Consider the following 22,896-nt stretch of genomic DNA (forward strand, 5'->3'; position numbering starts at 1 on the left):
TTTATTAATATTTGTGTGTTTTGCAGATATATCCGATATTCAATCCGCAAATGTGTGAACTCCGCAAATGTGTGAACTGATTCGGATCAAATCTAAAATTAAAAATTGTAGATATTAAATCCTATCCAAAAAATCCCATAACTTTAGTGCAGATCAGATTGAAATTTTGACAAATTTTGACAATTTGATAAGTAGAAGGACAAGAGAAAAATAGTATATTTTATATTCCAATTAAAATATCAGTAAATCAAGGGAGAATAGCCTGAGTTAGACAACTAGAAAGGTGAGTGTAATTGTATTTTAATAAATTTTCAATTTAAGAATAATCAAAATTACTTCTATCACTATATTGTCATAGATGATTAATGCATGCATCATCACCACCATTCATCAACACACAACGAAACAAAGGAATCCAAGTAATCGGAATGGAGTAGAATACACTTGGAATTGAAATTTTCGTCTGTCACCAAGTTAATACAAGCTAGTTCAAAGGAATTGATAACGAAATTTTAAAAATTCTTAGTACGATGGTATCTTTATTAAACAACGATGTTTATCTATTTTTTTATGTATAAAGTGAACCGCTTTGTATATTTATCTTTTATCCATAAAATTGAAACAAGGTAAACAAAAACTATAACGAAGACCTATGGAGAACTCCTAATATTAGTACTTAATTTGGAATACCAATAATCACCACCCATTAACACCAATAAAAGCCTACCCATCAGAAATATTAGCACTTAGCAACCCCAATGTGACTCCAATCAACGGGTCATTAGATAAGATTCAAGCGGATCCAATGGACGAGAAATAAATGGACACAGTAAAAGAAGTTTATATAACCCTTTAAAGAACTCATTATATTCTAACATAACTACCAAATAAATCTTAATCAAGTTTTGGCATCAAGTAATCCTGAATATTCATAGGCCAGGAAGATTGATTACACATGAACGAGAGCCTTGCTATAAAATATCAAACCATCTTCATTCTGCAATACATTGGCAGGCACAAATTGCCATCAGAATTTAATATTGAAAATAAACTCAATACAAGGATTATTACTGCACCGAGAAGATTGTAGATCATTCTACCTACCTGAACCCATTAAGACATATCAGCCTAGCTGCACAGCACTTCCTACAGTCCAGGTAGAATTTTCTGTTATGACAAAACGCCCAAATCAAAAAGAAAAAAAAAACAACCATCCCAATACTGCATGAAATTATCTAGATTATAAAACGACACAAAACTACTCTCATGATTATAGCCAAAGGTGGCACTAGTCAAAGTAAGATATGGTGACAAAAACTAAACACTAGTAATGGACAACAAGAAACACAAATCTTCACGCTGATAAGTGTTAGAATACTAGGACACACCAGAAATAAACACTAATGAATCCTGTCCCCGACCGCAAAGAAGCTTCATATAAAAATAAATCAGTAACCTTGCAAAAAAACCACATAAACTGAAATGCAAGAGTAAACAATAATCAGTGATGCAAAATGTTTAGCTTGAGCAGGTTAGATAAAGGAACTCCACTACTTCCCATTCCCCTTGAGACCTGCGCCAAGGTGCCAAAATCTGTATTCCAGAATTATCATCAGTTTCTAAGACAACAATAAAAACTTCAAAAAAAACCTCACAATACAGCAAATATAATGTATCCAACATAAAATTCTAAGATAACAACATGTAGTCTATCAATAATATGAGGATTCATATTCCTCAAAGAGGGAGTAAAGGTTACAACAACCTTCTTGAAATGACAACAACTAGTATGCTCATCTCTTTCTACCACCACGCTCTCTTAAGCTGAGAGTAAGTATTTCTCCTCCACCGACATTGTAATGGGCAAGAGACATATTATCCTTGAGAAAGCCTGGCTTTCCGCTTAATTTCTGCTTGTTAGCAGGGAGTTGTATCTCCCCTGCAATCTTTTCCTTCAGACTGCCAACAGTTTCAGACAGAGATTGCACTGTAATTTCCAGAACTTGTCCTTTAAGATTTCCTTCATCATGGTTTGGAACAGACACACTGATCCGGAGAGGTCCCTGCAAAGACAAAACCGGTTAGGAAGGACATAAATAGAAATGATGGTACATGGTAAATAAAAATTTAAGAGTAAAAAATGAAGATTGTCTAGAAAATACCGGATGTTGAGCCAGAAATTGATCTTCAGGAATCAGAGCAGAATCATCAAGTTTCTGCCTCTTTGGCTCTGGTTCCTCTGGAAGTGGGGGAGGAGCTTCTTCAGGTGGTGGTGGCGGTGGTGGCACTCCTTGAGGCATAGGTGGTGGATGCATCATAGGCATACCTGATGGTGGGACAGAGAAAGGAACAAAAGGTCGGGGAACAGGTATAGGAGTGTACTGAGATCCTGGAGGTGGAGGTATGGGAATTCCTTGGCTATTCATAGGAATTGATGGAGGCATTGGGGGTGGTTGACCAGCCATAACCGACTGCTGCCCAGAAGACATTGGCATAGGAGGAGGTGGGGCTGGCCGAATGTTAGGATTAGATTGCATCATGGACATTACTGGTGGCCTAGGCGGAGGAACAGAAAGTCCACCACTGTTTGGAGCAGAATACTGGACTACATTGGGAGGAAAACGGGGAAGATGATTCAATGCTAATCCAGCTGGTGGTGGAAGAGGCCGAATTGAAGGCATACCAGGCCTAGGAGGAGGTGCAGCAGGACCAGGAAGGTTCTTGGCTTCATTATTAGATGGATCATTTTGATCCTCACCACCCATATTCTGAGACAAGGCTATATTTGCAGTGCGGCCAATACTACCGGTGTGACCATCCCATATAACTTGCTTAGGTTGCTCGTCATTTTTCTTCTCAATCTCTGCCTTGACCGCATTCGAAACTTCTTCCTCTGTTGTACCAAAGATATCAGGACGGGTTCTAGCAAGTCCGACAATGTTTCTTGAAATTTCATCATCCTGAGCCAGAGTTGTCTCTCGAATTTTGGCAAACATCCTTTCTTTCTGTTCCTTGTACTTGGGATCAATAAGGGAAATTCTCATATGTTCTGACATTTCACTAATAGGAATCAGTTCACCGGTGATAGGAGAAACAACAAACTTGGTTGGATCTCTTTCTGCAGAAATCCTCTCCTCTGGTCTCTTCCAGTTCTTCACAATTTTCATCGGTGGCTCAGGTTCTTCAGTAACCATGGCTTCATTTCTCTCATCATCCTTGTCTTCTAAACTAGCTTTTCCCAAGCCCTCTGCAACAAGCTGTGCCTCCTCCTCGTCCATTTCCATTTCTACCTCCTTTCCTGGCTCTACAATATCTTCTTCTGCGGCTGACACCTTGCTTCTCCTAATAACCTCTTCAATGGTCATTGGAGGAGGTAACTCTTCATCCTCATCATCAACAAAGTCTATCGTTTCAACCACCACAAAGTCATGCCAATCAATCATAGCCATCTGTATCCTTTCCTGCTCTATCTCATCCTCGGCTTTTTGCCTGGCTTGCTCTTGTGAACGCTCCCATTCTAGCCTATTCACACACCTCTCAAGGACAGTTGTCATGTCAGGAACACTCTTCTTCAGCTTCTCTGTCAAACCCTTTGGAGGCATCAAAACCTTTGAATATGCATCCGCAAGGGATGTAAAGAACGTAAACATGCTGTGGGTTGGTTTCAAGAAATGGAACTGTGGGTTATTAACTTCCCTACTAGTTAATCCTGTCAAGAAAGATTTCCCATTTCGAGCCACAAACTGTGCCGTAAGCTTTATGATATCCAGCTCTTCACCTGTAATTCCTTCGGGAAGCCGAACAGTGTACTGCTCGGCTTCAGGGGGTTCAAGCACTTTCTTAACAGGTCTAAACTGGGCAGAAATATCAGGCTTTTCAACTGCCACTGTGCCATTGCTATCAGGGGCCGGTGCAGAAGGTGCAGATTCAGGAACAGACGAGTCAGGAGGCTGCAAAGGTGGTTGGGCACCAGAAGATTGATTCTGAGCACGAAATTCAGCCAAACGGTGTTGATAATACGCATGATAGGGATCCGATGAGTTGAGGAAATTGAACTTGACATTGCCAGTGTTATTTGCAATAATCCTCTTCTCAAATTCGGGACCATTCTTGGCAACAAACTGGGAAGTTTTATCAACGATGGTTCTAATGTCAGGAGGGGGGTGTATAATTCCTATAGTTCTAGTATGGGTAGCAACCGTTGCAGGCGGCGGAGCAGGAGCTGAATTCGACTTGTTCTCATCCTCCCTATCGTCCTGAGGGAGCTGAGACTCAGGTAGAGGACCGAGATTTCCATCAGAAGGAGGAGCAGGGAGAGGCAGTATCGGCAATGAACCTAACATGATGTGAAAACCCCTAGAAAGCTCAAATATTTTCTATGCGAATTCACACACAACCAAAATCAAAAGGAAGCACCAAAGCAGCCCTGCAAATGAGAAACAGATTTTTAACCTAGCGAAAGCTAAAGGAAATGAAAGCCACAAAACTAACAAGAACAACACACGCGTGCCTAGGGTTCATTTCGATGTATTTGAAACCTATTAAAAAAAAAACATGATTCTGTAGGAAGCAGAAAGTAAATAAGCTAATAAAGAAAAGTGAATTCAGGAGAGTAATTAGATAAGTGGGTGAGCACGAAGTGGAACCTAGAAGGAAGAAAAAGAGGGAAGAGCTTACACTGAAGGGGCTGGGATCTTGTAGAGCTATTCCGAGAGAGAGAAAGAGAGAGAGAGAAAAGGGATGCCCTTTTCTATGCATAGATCGATGATCTATCTCTCATTTCTGGCTGGGTCGGTGTATCCGCTGCTCTTTCTAGTGCTTTAAGGCCCAACCTCTGTTAATTTCGTTTTTTTATTATTTTTATTTTCTTCCCTTAACATAAAATAATTCACTTTATATTTTCATTATATAATTAATCAAATTAAATAATAACTAATTTAATAATTTTTTCCAGTCATGCTAGCATAAACGTAAGATTCTACATAACAAGGTAAAATAACGATAATATTACAATGTATATATCATTTTCTTAAAAAGAATGAATTTTATGTTTCTAGTAGTCCAGAATTGAGATATTTGGAGGAATACAAAACATACAAGATGATGAAAATGGAAGCTGGAGGAATATCCTCCTATTCATTGAATGTATTGGAGCATCAACAACAAACATTAGAGGCCCCTCAAACAATACATGTATTCCCTTCCCCACCCTCCAACTCTCGTGTTTGCTATGGACACTCACTAGCAAAAAAAAAAAAAAAAAAGAAAAAGAAAATCCTGCTATCACAGCAGTTCCTTCCCCAACTTCCAAGATCCAAATCAAACTCTGGTGACCAAAGAATGTGTTCTCAATAAATGGCAACTTCTACCGGTCCATGAATAGCGGTTTCCTAAAATGTTTCTATTACTGTGTCCATCAATTGCATACATTGGTCTGCAAGTTCCAGTCATCCAGAAGGCCAGAAATCGAAGCCTCGAGCTTCTTGGCCTGAGGACCCGGCTTCAGTATATTGACGTCACCCCACTGGGAGCATGGATCTGACCACCAGCTCCTCTGCCCAGAACACCATGCCCCTGGCACGACTTGTTTGCGACCGCGGTGAAGGATCTTTTCATCGATCATGTCCAGCACCGGGTTGTCAACTGCGAACTGCCTTGCAAATGCAGCTCCACTATCTACCATCCGATTATAATCGGACGTATTAAGGTAGTGTGGTTCCATCTTTGGAGGATTGTCCCAGATCATGAATCTTAGGTCCCCATTTACAGTTGTGTTCTTAAACTCTGGTGCATTGCAAATAACTGAATGGAAGTAGCCTTCTTGAGATAACTTCACATTTGTGAAATACATCAGCAGTACTCGAGGTAAATTATCCCAACCAAAAATGCAAAATTCGAGGAAAGATCGGCTCAAAATTACCCAAGATGAACCTGCAAGGAAAGGAAAGCAGTCAACAACAAACATAAGCAAATCTCATAGGCATAGATAGTGTTACACAGACAGCATGAGAGGAAAGAATTGCCTGTGTAGAGTTTGAATGCATCAGGGGTTGACCGTTTCTCGGTAGCCTGAAAAATTTGACTTCTCCTTGCTAAATATAGCCCTGGGTCAACTACTATAGGATGGAATCTATCTCCTCTGCACAAGCAAACAAATAAATGATCTAAGACCAATTGAATAAGTGCCACAAAGTACAGGCAAGCAGATAGAGTTAACAGTAATTGTCATACATTTTCCATCCAAGGTTGCTAGTGTGATCAATGAAATTCAGGTCTCTCCTAACAGAAGAGAAAACATGAGAAAGATCTGGAAAAATAAACAAGCACAGATCAGTAACATAGAAACAAGAGTTGAGAATATGAAAGATCCACAGAAGTTAAAACAGGAAAAAGTATGTAGGGTTCTTGTCACCTATAACAAAATAAAGTGAAAATACTGTAAATGTTATTGGATTTTAAAAGCAAGATGTCTATGATTGAAGGCCACACTGATGAACCCTAAAATGGAGGACTTATTGAGCCTTCAAAAGCCAACCTATGTAGTTACAAACCAGCTTTTTCAGCGTACCTCATATTTCAAAATAAAAAATATTGCTTAGTTGCATTCTTTACTGCCTTCTTATTAACAAGATGGTCCAATATCAAAGGATGTACATCAATGATCGGCACTATGCAATAGCATGTGCATACAAAGAGACACAGTCCCCCCCCCCCCCCCTTTTTTTCTTTTTTCCTTTTGGGCACCATAATCACAAAGAAAATGTTTGATATATGAAACTCTTATATATATGCGATAAAGTCCAGCTTGAAACTTGTCAATAGCAAACTGTTATTTTTGTTACTTGTGATAAATTCCACTAGCTGATGTATATTGGAGTTTAACACACCCATTTCCCTTTTTCTCTAGAAGCATAAGAAAACTGGTTGAAACTTGAAACTAGCATTTAAGCATCTAAATATGCTGTCAGCACCTCCTTTACACTTTAAATCCTAATATTCACATACTATTTTTTGTAAACTTCTTTGGCTCAAAAACTATTGACTGTTTATGCAATAATAGAATTCCAGCATAGAGCCAAACTCTTCAACTCAGAGATTGATATGCAATGGCTAAGCAGCTTGTCAAGCAAGCACAGATAATATTGATTATTTTTTTGGGTGGGGGTTAGAAATGTAAACTGAACCAGATCACATGAAGAATTTCAGCTGAGTTTCTTTGGTATGTAGGAAGGCTTGAAGAAGTCCTTAGAATCTGTTGTTTCATTTAAGGAAAGAGCAGTACCTTCTTTCTTTTTACCATAAATCACAACAGGCGTAGCTAATAGGAAAAGTGCACCATCTACACCTCTCCTTCCCCACCCTTGAGGTAGAACATTTTACATTCCAAGCCCTCCCTTCCCCTCCAAAATCCTAACTCACAAATAACCATCCCTAATTCCTCACTCCTCTTAACTTTCACATGCCTATGTGCTACCAAATCAGTTAGAAGACCAATCTTTTCACCTAGTGTCCTATATAAATTCAATTCTAGAGCCTAACTCATGATCATCTGCCAGAATAGTGTAAAATTATCTGAACAACCAAACTCAGACTAACACAAGAGGGCAGCCCGGTGCAAAAGCATGCTACGCAGGTTCGGGGAAAAGCCGCACCAAAGGGGGTAGTGTAACCAGCTTAACTTGACCAATGGCTGATTCCACTCAGAGTAACACAAGAATGATACTAATTACTAAATTGCATTTCATGACCCTATAGCAACCAATCCAAAATTCAACGATAAGACCATCTATGAAAGAAAGGTCATTCATTTGGATATTAATTATTAAATCTTAAGTTTCTAATTAATGCCAGATCTCAAACTCCATAAAGCGAGCCTGACTAACAGAAAATGAAAATAAAGCTCCTTAGAATCCGCATAAACTTCCCAACAATGATTACCAAGCCACTACACACAAATCACCTAAGAAGACAGGTCAACTTCATAAAATTGCATTTAAAAGCTTGTTGATTTGAACTTTCTTCTTTCAGTATAATGATTCGGTTATCAAATATAAAAATTCATAACAGAAAATTTGGCATACCATCCTGAGTGATGAGAGGATAATCACGTGCACTCAAAGTGATGAACCAATTCCAACCAGAATCCAATTTCAACATGATGGCAGCAGCACGCAGCGTGAGGGCAACATTGGATGAACCCAAGTACGTGATCCAATCAGCATTTCCAACCACATCAACGTTCCCAAAAGCCCGAATAGCCGGCACCGCCATGACAGCGGAGACAAGGGCCAGCCTCTCGTCATCTCCGGCGTCCCTTCCAAGATGAAGGAGGTACCGATTCCTTGGGTGATAAACCGCCAGCATCAACCGCAAGATCCGATCCTTATCTTGGTGCCCGCCAGAGATAAAGTACGCAAAAGAAGGAGGGTAAGGAGAACCATGCTGAACAAGGGAAGGAAAAGCCTTTGGGGAGCTAAAGGAAGAGAAGGAAGACATTATCAGAACCATGAAAGTGAGGAACACCGCACTGAACAGCGTGAAAAGCCATTTTCTCTCAGCTCCCATGATAGTGGGTGTGGCTTGCGGTGGCGTTGGGGCATATGGCGTGTGGGTGGTTCCGGTGAAAGGAGGGATTTTTGGAATCCGATCGGGTCAAAGCCCGGATTTTGAGATCGTTACGGTTGATGGGGTAGTTCAAGATCTTGGCTTTTCCTAGGTTGGTGTTGTTTGCAGGTTGATGATGATGATGGGCATGGAAGATAACAAACTAACTTACATTAACAACAAATTAAATAAATGGTGGTCGGAACAAACGAATGAAAGCTTAGCTCAGAAAGTTCCAAAATTTTGTTGCAAATAGAGATAGAGAAGTTGCAGTTTGTCACTTAATCAATGATGAAATGAAATCCCAACCTTGCTGTGAGAAAAGGAGGAGCTAGGTTTTCACAAGTTAGATGGGGGAAGATGTTGGGAGTTTCAGAGATCACGGATTCATGCCTCTCTTCTAATGTTTCACATTGTCATCTCCAAATTCACTATTTTTTTTATTTTTTATTTTTTTTAGAGAAATGAAACTTTAATATATAACTCTAGCTCAAATAAGACATTAATTATAATAATTAAAATTAATTTTTTTACGAAGACTGTTATATCTATTCATAGAATTTTCTACTCTTATCCAGGTTTTAATTTTTTTTTTCTTCAATATGTATATTTTTGTTTAAGGAAAGTGGGTGTGAAAAGGAGATTTATTCCAATAATAAAAGCATTGGATTTTTTGAATGAAAATATAATTTTATTAATGAAATAAAACTGAGATATGTCCAAAACTAAAAAGAGTGATTTATTAAAGCTTCTAGATAAGAAATGAAATTAAACATAAAAATAAGAGTAAAGCTAAAAATAGCAACTAAGAAAAGACTAAAATGTTATATGTAATAGGATGAGACATATAATTATTTTTTTATGATGTTTTAGAGAGTAAATTCTCTCAATTTTTTTAATTATTTAATAAAATATAATCTTTTATTATTTAATATTTTTTATATATTTTTATTAATTCTATTTTAAAAATGTGAGGTAAAAGATCATAATTTATTAAATAATTAAGAAAATGAAAAAATTCATTCTTACGGTGACACTTGACCAAAAAAAAAAGTGTCTTTTACCGTTCTAGTTCTACCATTAAAGCATTAACCCAATCTTTCTTCTATCTTTCCCAGTTGGGATGTCATGAAAAATAAAAATATTATATATATACTAAAATTAATTATTAATATATTTGTCTATAAATATATGTAATTTATATTTATATTTTTATATGTATTTTATATTAATAGTTAATTTTGATAGCTATTTTTGATATATTTAATTTCGTTTGATAAAAAATTATGTCTTAATATTGTATTTTTCGTAAAAAAAACTAAAAATTTATTATAACTAATTAAATTGATTGAGTAATCTTAAATAAATATCTAAAATTTTAATGATATATTGTGTATGCAGTAATTTATTTTTTAAATAAAAAATTTAAACAATAAAAAATTTGAAAGAGCTAAATAAAATTTTAATTTGTTTATACATTTGATATAAGATATCTAAAATTTGAGCGTTTTTCATCTTTAAAATTTGGAACATTTACTAGCTGTTAGATTTGTTCAGTTCACTACTAAAAATGATAAAATTTAGTTCACTAATAAAAATTGATGAAATTTATGTAAGCCCAACTTTTTTTCACCTATAGGATAAAAGAGCTTGATACAGTTAACCAGCAACTTCTTTAAATTTCATTAAAGACAAAAGAAATGGTTTGATTCAGGATTAAACCAACTTATTATAATATTCATAAAAAAATAAACCAAAAATTAATAAACTTGTTCTTTTCAAAAAAAAAAATGTGGTGACGGCTATGCATAGAAAAACCTTATAAAAAGTCAAAAGAGAATTTTAATTTTTTTTTTTTAGTCACCGAAAGAAAAGAGATTTTTTCCCTCTTATTTCATTTGGATTCACTACTGTCTATTTTATTTATTAAAAGCCACCAACGAATTTCTAAATTTATCATAATTTATTTTAATTTATTTTCATAAAGAAAATCGAACTTAAAATATGATCCTTGAATACCCTAAACAACTATCATTTTATCAACTATATATTAACTTAAGACGCCAAAAAAACTATATATTAACTTCTCTTTCCTTTTTTATAAACCCAAAAAATGACGTGTCCCTGTCCAAAATAAAGTAGTTGGGTTATATAAGTCAAAAAAGAAAAACAAATCAAATATGAGTTGTTGAAATTTGAAAAATCCGTAGGTGATGGTTTCATACTTCATATGTTATAAATTCTAAATTATTTAACTCAAATGTAAGAATAAATAATAACGATCCAAGTGTTTAAAATAACGGAAAGTATTGTGGAAGACGTGTGGCAACGTGGAAGTGTAAAAAAAAAAAAAAGCAAGTTTGAAGTTGGTCAGAACATTGTTCCGTACAAATATGAATACGATATATAAGTATTAACTAAGCGTAAATCAATCTGATAAAATTATAATCAAACTCAAATTTTATCATGACTGCATTTTCTTTTATTTTTGTTGACTTTATCAAGTGTCAAGTGATATTTTTCTTGGTGAATGGTGACATTATGGAAGCATAGTTTTTCAAGTTTAAGTATACAAGGGCAAATTGTGATTGGCGAGTTTTTTTTTTTTTCCCTTTCAAGAGGATGAGTTGGACAACTCCTAATTTTATACTTTACACATAATAACACTCATGCATAGTCGCATACTACACGTTTACACTTTACACACTCAACACCGAAGATTCTCATTTGTTATTAGCTTTAGTTAAGTCTCCAATTCAATTGTATAAATTATAAGAAAAAAAATCACTACCATACTTTTTATTTTTTATGATATTTTTTAAATTCAGTAGATTAAAGACTAATTTATTGCGAATCAAAACTCCATTTAAGAATTTGTTAATGACCAATGAGTTACTAGCATACACAAGGTCAAGGGCGGAGCTAGGTACAAGAAAAGGAGGGCAATGACCCCTAATTTTAATTTTTTAAATGTAAATTATATGTAAATTTCAGTTTAGTCTCTTCTTTAAAATTTTATTTTAATTTTATTTTATTGTGTAAATATTTTTTGTCCACCTCTAATATTTTATCTAACTCTACTCTGCCACGCACAAAGTGAAATTGAAATACTTGATACTTACTTAAATAGACTAATAACCTAACTTGATTATTTTTTCGGAGATGCGCCGTTGCGGGCTTGCGGCCACCTATATGGGCCTGTAGTATGTACTCACATGTTCATGACAATTGCTCTTGCCAAAGTGAGATCATTCTATATATTTGTTTTTTGGTGAATGAAATAGTTCTATTAATATTACGGATAAACAAAGATCATTCTTGCCAAGTGCATTTTTTTTGTGTTGTCCTTAAATATTAAAACAAAAAATATACAACAATTCCAAGTCCGTCGAGAACTCGAATCGGGCCCAGCCCAAATGACAAACCTCCAAATGATCATTGAGGGCTTATTTCTGCCCTTATTAAAACACAATTATTTATTTTGACACAGATTACAAAATAAATTTTTTATTAAAAATATAAATTTTTTAATATATTTATTTTATATTCATTAAATAAAAATATTTAAATTTTTTTATTAATAAATTTATCATGTAATTTTAAAGGACATATTAACTAAATTCTTTATATAATATTATTATATACACTTAAAAAATAAATAATAATGTAAATTGATAGGCACTCATTACTAGAAATAATAATAACAATTTGGGTGATTACAATTAGTTTCAGTTTAAAAATGAAAAAGTTGATGTCCAAACTGATTTAATTAGTCTGTCTTAAATTAAATCGAGTCATGAAATTTGTTAAATAACTCAAACCAAACCAATGTAATTACGTTAGTTTAATATCTTAACTATCTCTTCATATAAATATAATTTCACGTAACTATCCAGTTATTTTAAATATAATTAATTTGGAGTTTATATCTCTTTTGAGACGTGTTCAGAGAGATAAGAAAATTGCTTTCATCTCAATTCGGAGAACCAAAAAAAACAAGAACCAATTGCTTTCATGTAAGTTGAAAAAAAAAAAAAAAAAAAAAAAAAAAAAAAAAAAAAAAAAAAAAACAGCACCATTTCCCCAATCCCACACCATCTTATCTTCAACTACAACTAGACACGTGTCACACATGCCATTCACCTCAAAACGCCGTCGTTTTGAACTCAGATATTTTATCTTTTCCTTTTGAACCATTCTCAGTACTTCTGAGTTCACAGTTTCAGTTTCAGAGTGAAGTGAAAGGAAGACGATAATGGTGGCTTTTGGCGGGAAAAAGATGCGCCAAATGGTTGTTGGCTTCGGTGGAAGTGGCATCGGCCAGGTCGTTGCCGCCGTCGCCGTTTCCTTCCTCCTCCGCCTCTTCACTTCTCCCGGTCCCGCACTCCCTCCGGACGATGAAGATAATGACGGCGGCTACGATGTGCCGGAGAACGGCATCCACGACGCGGAAGCTCCGCCGTCCGGAAAGGTTACGCCGGTTACAATCCGATGGAACAACATCAATTGCTCCCTTTCCGATAAATCGTCCAAGTTCGTGAGTTCCTGTTTAATCTCTCGTTCATTTTACTTCATTTCGTTAATGCTGAGCTACTGTTTGGTTGCTGAGAAATTCTGAGGAAAAAACTAGCGTATATGTCTTTAATGTATCGTGATAATTTGAGAAATGAGAATATAATTTGCTGCACTTGTTAGTTCGATCTGTGTAATAGTCATATTGTTTTATTCGTTCTATATGTTGCTTTATTTGTTGATCATGATGTTTTAATGAACAGGTGAGGATTTTGCTGAAAAATGTGAGTGGAGAAGCAAAACCTGGAAGGTTGCTAGCTATAATGGGGCCTTCGGGTTCAGGGAAGACAACTCTGCTTAATGTTCTTGCAGGCCAGTTGGCAGCATCGCCTCGGTTGCATTTGTCAGGCCGTTTGGAGTTCAATGGAAAGCCTAGTTCAAGGAACACTTACAAGTATGCTTTTTAGGAAAACTTTGATTGCTGCAATTTGAGTTCATTGAAGTAACCAAAGAAAGAACCATTCGTATACTGTTGTATTGCTGTAGGTTTGCTTATGTGAGGCAGGAGGATCTCTTCTTCTCACAACTCACTGTTCGGGAAACATTGTCTCTTGCTATAGAACTCCAGCTTCCCCACATTTCATCTGCAGAAGAGAGAGATGAATACGTGAACAATCTCCTTTTCAAACTAGGCTTGGTGAGAGTCCCTCATATTCCTTGACTGCTGGGTCGTATATGTTGTTATATAGCAATATTTATTCTTTTCCTAAAACCTTTACAGTTTCGAAGTTTCCTCTTACAACGGATGTTGATTTTTCTTCTACTCTGACATGTTTTGTAATAAGAATTGCCATTACAAGTTACTTTGTGTCTCTTATATAACTAGTTTTAGCTTTCCGTTTCAAATTTTGATTGAAAAGATGCTACAATTTGGATACCCTATGTTGCTGATATTACACGTTTTGGCAATTGTATGTTTTTCTATTCAAAAGGTCAGTTGTGCTGATACCAATGTTGGTGATGCGAAAGTTCGTGGAATCAGTGGTGGTGAAAAGAAACGCTTATCCTTGGCATGTGAATTACTTGCAAGCCCATCTGTTATATTTGCTGATGAACCCACAACAGGTAACATGGATCTTTAAAATTTGTTTGCTTCACAGTGGATTTGAACAATATATCTGTAGCATACCTTCCTGCTAGCTCGTACTCAATCTGGATAGCCATTGAGATATAGAGTATACAGTTTAAAAGGTGCAAGATAGCACTTCTTTTTTATTAACTCTGGTTTTTATGTGTAAATGGGCTGCTGGCAAATGTGGTCAATTTTCTCACACAATCATAGCATATTATTTTCCCTCTTTTCATAGAGTTACATGATCTGCTTTCAGGACTTGATGCCTTCCAAGCTGAGAAAGTCGTGGAAACTCTTCAACAACTTGCCCAAGATGGTCATACTGTAATTTGCTCTATACATCAGCCAAGAGGTTCAGTGTACAGTAAATTCGATGACATTGTCTTGCTAACAGAGGGTTCACTTGTGTATGCTGGTCCTGCCCATGATGAACCGTTGGCATACTTCTCAAAATTCGGGTAATCATCTCACATTCTGACCCTTCTTTATCTTATGCTGTCTTATACTCTTTACACTTAAGGAATTTTCTCTATGAAATATTATTTCTAGGACCATGTTATGAAACACACATGCATATGAATGCTCTACATTCTTATCTCACGATTATTTTCTGTAAATTTTAGTGATCAAATATGTTTGCCCCCTAAAAGGAGAAAAGGATCTGAGGCATCAAATTTTCAATGTTTGTGTGCTTGATTGTTTAACATCGTCTCTCTAGATTTTATGTTTCATTGTTACAGATAAGAAATAAGTGGTAATTTGATTTTACTAAAGTTTTATTAGTGATCTTATGGCTGTTAGTACCTAGCAATTGGCTGATAATTGTCGATATAACAGGTACCACTGCCCTGATCATGTGAATCCTGCTGAATTTTTGGCTGATCTTATATCTGTAGACTACAGTTCTGCTGATAGTGTTTATTCCTCTCGAAAAAGGATCGATGGTCTTGTCGAGTCGTTCTCGCAAAGGCTATCTACATCTTTTATAATATATGCAACTCCAATTACTGTAGATGAGCTCTCAAAAAGTAGAAAGAAAATCAGTAGGAGGACTATTGTGCAGAAGAAAGGAGGTTGGTGGAAGCAATTTTGGTTGCTTCTTAGGCGAGCATGGATGCAGGTCTGCCTTTTTCTTTTCATTGTCTGGCTAGTCATTAGAAACAGGGCCTGAAAAAAGTTTCGTTTTTCAATTTTTTGTCATGATGTTTCTTAACAAAAGACTTGCAAGATTCGCTGAACACATTTGGCAAAACATAATCATAAAACTGGCAATCCAATGTTGTTTATATATCTTGTGTCTGGTGCAGTTTAATTGTTTAATTTCCAATCTGCTTTTAGCTTCAACAGTATCACGTTTGTTTTGATTTCTTCATCTGTATGTGTAAGTGTTGGATTGTTCTTTTTGTTTTGGGCACAGAGAAGATGTGTTTGTATAAGTAGTTTATTTCTTTCAGATTGTAAGGAGAGTGAAACTTATATTTCTCATTTTACTTTATTCATGATTCTCTGGCTGATTAGGCTTCCCGAGATGTACCAACAAACAAAGTTCGAGCAAGGATGTCAATAGCATCAGCAATTATCTTCGGTTCAGTTTTCTGGAGAATGGGAAATTCCCAGACTTCAATACAAGACAGAATGGGATTACTTCAGGTTTGTGATGTTCTTGATTCATGTAACCTGTTTCTCATTTGACCTTGTAAAACAATTTTGAAATGTTTGTATGTTAATTGTTATAGTTGATTTATGTCCTGGTTAAATTGGAGAAAATCTTATCAACATGCTAGCATGATCTTCTGTGATGGGTTATGCCTCAGCTATATCAACACACAGTGGAAAAAATGTACTAAAACTTTTGTACACTAAGTCTCATTTTTGGTTTACACATGTTTCTTTGTTTGGGTTTTCTGTGCACTCTATATAATAAACAACCTGTGTAAACGAACCCTTTTCTTCCTATGTTAGCAAATAATTTTTTATTGATATTAAAATCATATAATCTAGTCAAAACAATTGAACATAATAGGAAGGATATAGTAATGAAAAGGTGACTAACCTTTTATATTTTTGTTATGCTATTTAAATGAAAGTTTCATTGGACAAAGTTTCGTTTGCTTCATTACATGGATGGACTCTCAGGTAGCCGCAATAAATACAGCTATGGCAGCTCTCACAAAGACTGTTGGTGTATTTCCAAAGGAACGTGCCATTGTCGATAGAGAACGTGCAAAAGGCTCCTATTCTTTGGGTCCCTATCTATTCTCAAAATTGTTAGCAGAGATTCCGATTGGAGCCTCATTTCCATTGATGTTTGGTGCTGTTTTATACCCAATGGCTCGTCTTCATCCTACTTTGCTCAGGTCAATTTCCTTATAGAGCCTTAAAAAGGGAAAATTTATCTAAAGTACTCTTTCCTATAGGTTGTTAAAATAAGTGGTTCCCCACATATGAAGTTTCCATGATTTCCTAAAGGCCATAACTTGAACCATTTATCCTTAAAACTATAGAAGACCTATAAAGCTAACACATTGAGATAGTGATAAATGAATGTTTTGTAGACAATAAATAACATCTTCTACCCTTTTCTCTGGAATTTTTGTTTGTCTTAATTTTATGGAGGAAAAAATAAATAAATAAAAGGCTGAATTCTGGGGAGTAGGGAATAGAGATGCAGAAGTTTAGTCTCTGTCATTCTCTTTCCACTTCCCTTTTTGCCTCTGTTCTTTGGATCACTTTATTTCAGTTTTCTTTCGAACTTATATATTGTTGATATACAAGTTTTACATTTTAGATTTGGGAAATTCTGTGGAATTGTCACCATGGAGTCTTTTGCTGCATCTGCAATGGGTCTCACTGTTGGTGCTATGGTTCCAACCACCGAAGCTGCAATGGCGGTAGGCCCATCTCTTATGACAGTTTTTATTGTATTTGGAGGCTACTATGTCAATCCTGAGAATACCCCCATCATCTTCCGTTGGATTCCCAGCGTTTCTCTAATTAGATGGTAAGCACATTCTGATTCTAGATGTTAGAAGAGTTCCATAAACCAGAAACACAGAGCTGAAAATCTTACCAAAGTTAAGCATTGGTTTTTTTAATGGTACTATGTCTTTCTAATTGACTCATGCACACTTTCAGGGCCTTCCAAGGACTTTGCATCAATGAATTTAGCGGTCTTCAATTTGAGCATCAGAATTCTTTTGACATTCAAACTGGAGAACAGGTGACAATAGAGTCCTGGCTTCTTTTTTCTTTTTCAAGTGGAAATATGATCATGTTTAACCGAATTAATAACAAAATCAAAATTATATACATTATGACGTGCACATCAAAGCCAAAGAAATTTTTTTCAAGTAACGAAAAATAAAATAAACGCAAAGGGAAGCTTGACAACATGGTAACTTTTGGATTTGAAAAAGGATGTGAGGGGGGAATTTTTTCTAAACTGATCTGATGGTAGAAAAATACCAATAGCTGTGGTGCGTTTGCTTTCACCTCATCTCTTACTTAAGCTAAAATTAGTATGTCGATACTCTTGTTAATATTGCCATCATTTGATCATTTCCGCTTCAGTTGTGTTTAAATTAACTTGTGATCTATTGTCTACTTTTCGTGCATAACTATTTTTGTGGAAGATATTTTCACACAAATTTACCATGTAGTTATCTGATTTTCTACTTTCAGAATATGTGGAAAGATGGTAATTTAATGGGATCTGCTATCTTGAATGCTGATTCAATTTCCTCTTTCTATGTTCCCCTTCCCTCAATGTCTTTTGCAGGCACTTGAGCGCCTTTCCTTTGGAAAAAGTAGGATTAGTGATACAGTGTTAGCACAAAATAGAATACTGTTCTTCTGGTATTGCACCACCTACCTTCTCCTTGAGAAAAACAAGCCTAAATTCCAGCAACTTGAGCCAATCCCACTTGAACAAAACAAAACACACTTCAAACTCGAGGAATTAAACCCTGAACAAGTTGATCAGACACTTGAATCTCAACCTGTCAGCCAAGATGGATCCAACCAGCCTCTTGAGTCACCTGAAGTGGATCCTATTGGTCCATTTGTCTTAGAAGGTTTGTAATCAGTTGGGCACTAATGCTGTTCTTATCAGATATCCACCTATTTATTAATTTATACAATACAGGTACTAAGTAAAGAGATACATATCTTTGCAAAGGATGGCCTCCTGCAGTCACTGAGGCCCTAAGCCGTTCTCCATAAACATGGACCACACACAATCAAGATGTGATTATCGAACATACAAAAAGTCAACTTTTCTTGAAGGTCTTTACTTGTAAAAATAAAAAGAAAAATTAGAGTGAATTTTGGCCTCTTGAGCTGTATCATGTTCGATTTTACCAGCTGTTCTCCATTCAATAACAAGCATATGTCGAAATCATCCATGCAATGGGTTTTGTTGAATGTGAATATTACTGTGATTAACAATACGTAAAGGTCCAAGCGAGTAAAGGTTTTCTGTTTATGAACTTAGGGTGGCATTAACAATTTAACATGTGCCTAATTGATGGAAGGTGGAAGCCTAGTTATTCCTAATCTTTCGTTTAGGCCTAATTGATGAGTTGTTTTCGATTGCATTAGTGGATTTTGTTGGCTTCCTAGTGTCAGTAGTGTGCTTATTATTATTATTATTATTGTGTGTATTTATCATTATTAGGATTTTTCTTTCCAAACAGATTTTTTAAAAAGATTTTTTCATTGTGTTACGTTGATTATAGGAAGCAATGATACGCCAAACAACGTGAGAAAGATTAAGACTTAAGAGAGAAGGCTCTTACTTCTTAGAAGCAAGGAAACACGCACACAGCACGCTACCCTTTATTCCAAATATGCGGTGTGACGTATACGTATGTATTATTATTGATTGCTACCCATTCCTCTGGCTCTTTCTCGGAAAACGACTTGTATATTTCGCCCTAACTTCACTCCAACGTCCTTCAATTCCCTTACGCTGCATCATCAACAATATATATATATATACACACAACCTGGCCACATCATAATATCATATCCATAATAACGTCCATCAACTATACAAACTAAAAAAACAATGCAATCAAGAACTTGTCTATGCTCTCTTGGCCTTCCATCACTCCCTCCTCCTCCACGGCGCAATTCATCACTACCCTTTATTTCACACACTAATAGGAGGAGTTTTATATGTGCATCATCATCATACGGGCACCACAATTACAATGATGGGAAGTTGGTGGATGAGGACATGATCACTCTTAGATGGAGAATCCGGGAGATTGAGATGGATGAAAAAAACAACAATGAAGCTCCTTCTGATTGGATGAGCAAATTGGAGAAGAAATACTTTGCAAACTATGAGTCAGATGTGTGTGAGGCAGTTGGATTCTTACAGAGAATGTTAATGGACACTAGACCTTCCTTCGCATTCGCCATCATCGCTCTGCTTATGCTAAGCATGTCAACCTCAGCTTCACTACTACTCTTTAATCTCGTCCATTATTTATTAGCCAACCCAATCATGTAATCTTTATAGCATTAAATTCTTCGATGCTCAACTAGCTAGTGTTAGTTGCATGTGATGTAATGAGATCATAGAAATAAATAAATGTCATGTTGTTATTAGAGACACTAAATCACTAATAGTAGGTTGAATCATTTGGCACTTTAAGATTATAACAAGAAGTAGCAGAAAAACACATGCTAAATTCTAGAAGTGGAACTTCTAGATACCATACTCAAGGTTCCTAATTAAAAAAGGAAACGTATAAGAAAACTAAATTGGTTCGACTTGTCTATAACGCCGTTATATAGTTGGCAAGTAATTAATTAATTAAGATTAATTAATTATTATATATCATCATAGCTCCACGAGACAGATGCATGAGAAGAGTGGTTCTGATGTTCGTTCTAGATTGTTGAGTTTAATTTCTTGGTACCCATTCTATACGTGCCGTTTCGTTTGTATTTAACTACAACTTTTTGTTGACAATGTCAATCTTTCTAGACACAATTGCAAAATAATGTTTAGTTGTAACCCTAATCTTATGCTGCTTTTTGAATCAAACTTTGTTTCTTCCTCAAAATTCAAGGCCAAATGATGACACTTCCAGTTACAAGCCTTGCAAGGGATGACCCCGTCAAATATTAAATTACTAATAAATAAAAAATTAAATAAATACATAATTATATGGATAGAATATATAATTATATCTAAAATTATTATATGTATTCTGCAGGTTCCATGCAAAATGCATAAACCGAGACTCACATGTTAACCATTAGGTCGGCGTTGCCCATAATAAATAATTATTTGAAAAATTCCTAATCATATATATTGTTATTAGATTATTAGAAACAGTTGAGGCAACGTTGAAAAAGATAGTAATAAAAACAAAAGGGCCGTCCTTTGTTTTGTTTATTACTAATATTAACAATTAATGTTAAAGGTCAACCCTCTTTTATTTCTGCTCCATCACTTTTTCTTCTTCCTTTGCCCCACACTCTATACCTTCTTCGTATTTTTTCATTACTTTAATTATTTCATCTCGTGCTATATTATGCACATAATTCAAATATCTCACCTATATTATCATCAGATTCTTACTTGTGACAAGAATTATTATTCATGCAATGCACCTTATAATAACAGGGACTGATTACCTGGTGTTGTTATATTTGAGGGACACGCGTCACTTTCCAATAGGCCGCCACATATAGAGAGACGCGGTTTGAAGCAGATGTTAATTACCTGTCAATAAAAAAAAAAAAAAAGAAACACGGTTCCGCCACATTACTTAATTAGCTTGGCTTCTTCTCTAATTAAGATTAAGATCAGATCCTTAATTTACACTTCCCTTTCAATTATTCAATTACTGCCCAACTGTGCTTATTATAAATATCATCATCATAGGAATTGAATCCACTTCATAGTTTCACATAAATATATACTTGATAATGCAATCCACTTCTCTGATAAATTATTCTTCATCAGCACCATATTTTCATGGAAGGAAATTAGGGAAATCTTCAGTCATGGTTATGGCATGTTGGAAGAATAATGATACCAACAATAACAACTACTATGGTGGTAGATTGGTGGATGAGAGCATGATAGTGCTGAGGAAGAGGATCCATGAGATGAAGATGATTGAGAGGAACTACGAGGCACCTTCTGATTGGATGGATTGGGAGAAACAATATTACACAAGCTATGACTCCATGGTGTTGGAAGCCATGGCCTTTCTCCAGACACAGTTGATGAACACAAGGCCAAGTTTCGCTCTTGGAGCTATGGCTCTTCTTGCTCTCTCTCTTCCAACTTCTGCTGCTCTTCTTTTCTTCCATCTTCTTCACTTTACCAACTCTCTTTTCTCTCCTGGGATCCATTAGATACATTCATACAATACAACTAGTACTTAGTGCTTATAGATTAGAATGAAATATTTGTGGTTGTATATATTTTTGGAAGCATACTATATATTAATTTGGTATATGAAAGCAAAACTAAAAGATCATGAGTGTCCCTAATTTTATGCACACTTATTCATGTCTAATAATTGCATATAACTGTGTCAGGCACTCTCCAATTTCTTACAAAAAACTTCCCAAATGTGGTAATATATTGTCTAGTCTAGAATGTGTAATAGTGGTGCAGCAACATATATATATGAGACAACAAAAGAAGAATTGAAAGACTTATATTGAACTAGTTGGATCCTTGACAAAACTGTATTAAAGCCTTCTCTTAATCCTTTTATTAGATATGAACTTAAGTAATTAGTTTCTCTTAAACTTGAGAAACGTTGTATTAGAAGATGGATGAATAATCGATATAAATGAGAAAATTTATAGTGTAAGATTGATAGAAAGAATGTATTATTAGGTCCTTACTGAAATATGATTAGCATGCATGCACAGAAACAATGATGGATGATTGATCATGATTATTCATGAGCAACACAAGCAACTTGGCTAGTTATTAGCAATTCCAAGGTTGTTCTGATTCTCTATCTTTTTGCTGTCAAAAGATACACACATAATTGATTAGAATAATCCAGAAAATTATTGGAATTAACCACAGTACTAGTGCACTACTTTTGGTACTTTTTTAGCTTGTTGTACATATATATAAAGATATGAACGAATGAATTGAATATACTTATCTTACAGAAATTAAATGGTGGATGGGAGATGAGATGGAAGAGGCCCCTTCAGTCCAAGACACAACAGCGAGAGCTAAACAACAGCTCCTGCATCGTCTCGGATCAGAATCACACCATGCGGCCATGATGGTGTGCTCTTGAACCGACGAGTCAGCAGCTGTGTTTCAGCCCTCTTCTACTGCTTCGGACTGGACTGAAGTGAGCCCCTTCTTCTTCTTACTCCCCCCTCCATTCATCACAACAACAATGATAGTATTATCATCATTGGTTACAAACACAAACATGCATATCTTGTGTGTCTAGGGTATTTTATTCTCAAACAGAATTAACCTAGCTACTAGCTAGGGTTTTGAGTATTCCTGAAGAGAGAGTGTGTGTGAGTGAGATCTGGTACGAGGAAATTGATTAAAGCCAATGAGGTGTGAGAAAGCTAAAGGGTGGGGTTTGTTTAAATAATAAAGAAAGAAAGAAAGAAGCTAAGGATATTTTGGG

The 22,896-nt window shown here is 35.7% G+C and overlaps 5 protein-coding genes across 10 annotated transcripts; 3 read left to right on the plus strand and 2 right to left on the minus strand.

Moving 5' to 3' along the window:
* Positions 1-628: 628 nt before the first annotated feature.
* Positions 629-4,819, minus strand: LOC130947823 (probable splicing factor 3A subunit 1). Of its 6 annotated transcripts, none has more exons than XR_009072818.1 (6): positions 4,678-4,819; positions 2,163-4,426; positions 1,766-2,063; positions 1,389-1,593; positions 1,105-1,146; positions 629-997 (listed from the first exon to the last, which is right to left on the minus strand). XR_009072818.1 is itself a non-coding variant. In XM_057876542.1 (3 exons), exons 2-3 carry the CDS (start codon positions 4,341-4,343, stop codon positions 1,794-1,796), a joined length of 2,451 nt encoding a protein of 816 aa, XP_057732525.1. In that variant the 5' UTR covers positions 4,344-4,426; positions 4,678-4,819; the 3' UTR covers positions 1,634-1,793. The 6 variants fall into 6 exon arrangements, 1 of the variants encoding a protein (XP_057732525.1); XR_009072817.1 differs by having other exon boundaries at positions 630-997; positions 1,105-1,167; XR_009072820.1 differs by lacking the exon at positions 1,389-1,593.
* A 172-nt stretch (positions 4,820-4,991) lies between these two features.
* Positions 4,992-9,047, minus strand: LOC130950705 (beta-glucuronosyltransferase GlcAT14A-like). Its single transcript, XM_057879266.1, has 4 exons — positions 8,082-9,047; positions 6,232-6,307; positions 6,024-6,139; positions 4,992-5,931 (listed from the first exon to the last, which is right to left on the minus strand). The coding sequence occupies exons 1-4, from the start codon at positions 8,563-8,565 to the stop codon at positions 5,417-5,419; spliced, it is 1,191 nt and encodes a 396-aa protein (XP_057735249.1). The 5' UTR covers positions 8,566-9,047; the 3' UTR covers positions 4,992-5,416.
* Positions 9,048-12,800: 3,753 nt separating this feature from the next.
* On the plus strand, positions 12,801-18,737 carry LOC130949958 (ABC transporter G family member 7). Its single transcript, XM_057878545.1, has 12 exons — positions 12,801-13,141; positions 13,380-13,570; positions 13,663-13,813; positions 14,109-14,241; positions 14,505-14,706; positions 15,086-15,368; positions 15,767-15,898; positions 16,385-16,605; positions 17,037-17,249; positions 17,384-17,468; positions 18,027-18,321; positions 18,393-18,737. Exons 1-12 carry the CDS (start codon positions 12,860-12,862, stop codon positions 18,401-18,403), a joined length of 2,199 nt encoding a protein of 732 aa, XP_057734528.1. The 5' UTR covers positions 12,801-12,859; the 3' UTR covers positions 18,404-18,737.
* A 579-nt stretch (positions 18,738-19,316) lies between these two features.
* Positions 19,317-19,766, plus strand: LOC130950217 (uncharacterized). Its single transcript, XM_057878742.1, has one exon. The coding sequence runs from the start codon at positions 19,317-19,319 to the stop codon at positions 19,764-19,766; it is 450 nt and encodes a 149-aa protein (XP_057734725.1).
* A 1,326-nt stretch (positions 19,767-21,092) lies between these two features.
* LOC130950886 (uncharacterized) lies at positions 21,093-21,885 on the plus strand. Its single transcript, XM_057879485.1, has one exon. It carries the CDS (start codon positions 21,197-21,199, stop codon positions 21,629-21,631), a length of 435 nt encoding a protein of 144 aa, XP_057735468.1. The 5' UTR covers positions 21,093-21,196; the 3' UTR covers positions 21,632-21,885.
* Positions 21,886-22,896: the final 1,011 nt, after the last annotated feature.

This window comes from Arachis stenosperma, chromosome 9 (assembly GCF_014773155.1).
Source record: "Arachis stenosperma cultivar V10309 chromosome 9, arast.V10309.gnm1.PFL2, whole genome shotgun sequence".
Classification (NCBI taxonomy): Eukaryota; Viridiplantae; Streptophyta; class Magnoliopsida; order Fabales; family Fabaceae; genus Arachis; species Arachis stenosperma.

Bases quoted from the DNA above. Each gene is read 5' to 3' on its own strand.
- LOC130950886 (XM_057879485.1), top strand. From the start codon at position 21,197: ATGCAATCCACTTCTCTGATAAATTATTCTTCATCAGCACCATATTTT.
- LOC130950217 (XM_057878742.1), top strand. From the start codon at position 19,317: ATGCAATCAAGAACTTGTCTATGCTCTCTTGGCCTTCCATCACTCCCT.
- LOC130949958 (XM_057878545.1), top strand. From the start codon at position 12,860: ATGGTGGCTTTTGGCGGGAAAAAGATGCGCCAAATGGTTGTTGGCTTC. The intron at 17,250-17,383 runs GTAAGCACATTC...GCACACTTTCAG, and splicing joins AGCGTTTCTCTAATTAGATG to GGCCTTCCAAGGACTTTGCA. The intron at 17,469-18,026 runs GTGACAATAGAG...TGTCTTTTGCAG, and splicing joins ACATTCAAACTGGAGAACAG to GCACTTGAGCGCCTTTCCTT.
- LOC130950705 (XM_057879266.1), bottom strand. From the start codon at position 8,565: ATGGGAGCTGAGAGAAAATGGCTTTTCACGCTGTTCAGTGCGGTGTTC. The intron at 6,308-8,081 runs GTATGCCAAATT...TTATTTTTCCAG, and splicing joins TCCTCTCATCACTCAGGATG to ATCTTTCTCATGTTTTCTCT. The intron at 5,932-6,023 runs GCAATTCTTTCC...CTTTCCTTGCAG, and splicing joins TGCATTCAAACTCTACACAG to GTTCATCTTGGGTAATTTTG.
- LOC130947823 (XM_057876542.1), bottom strand. From the start codon at position 4,343: ATGTTAGGTTCATTGCCGATACTGCCTCTCCCTGCTCCTCCTTCTGAT. The intron at 2,064-2,162 runs GTATTTTCTAGA...TTGTCTTTGCAG, and splicing joins AATTTCTGGCTCAACATCCG to GGACCTCTCCGGATCAGTGT.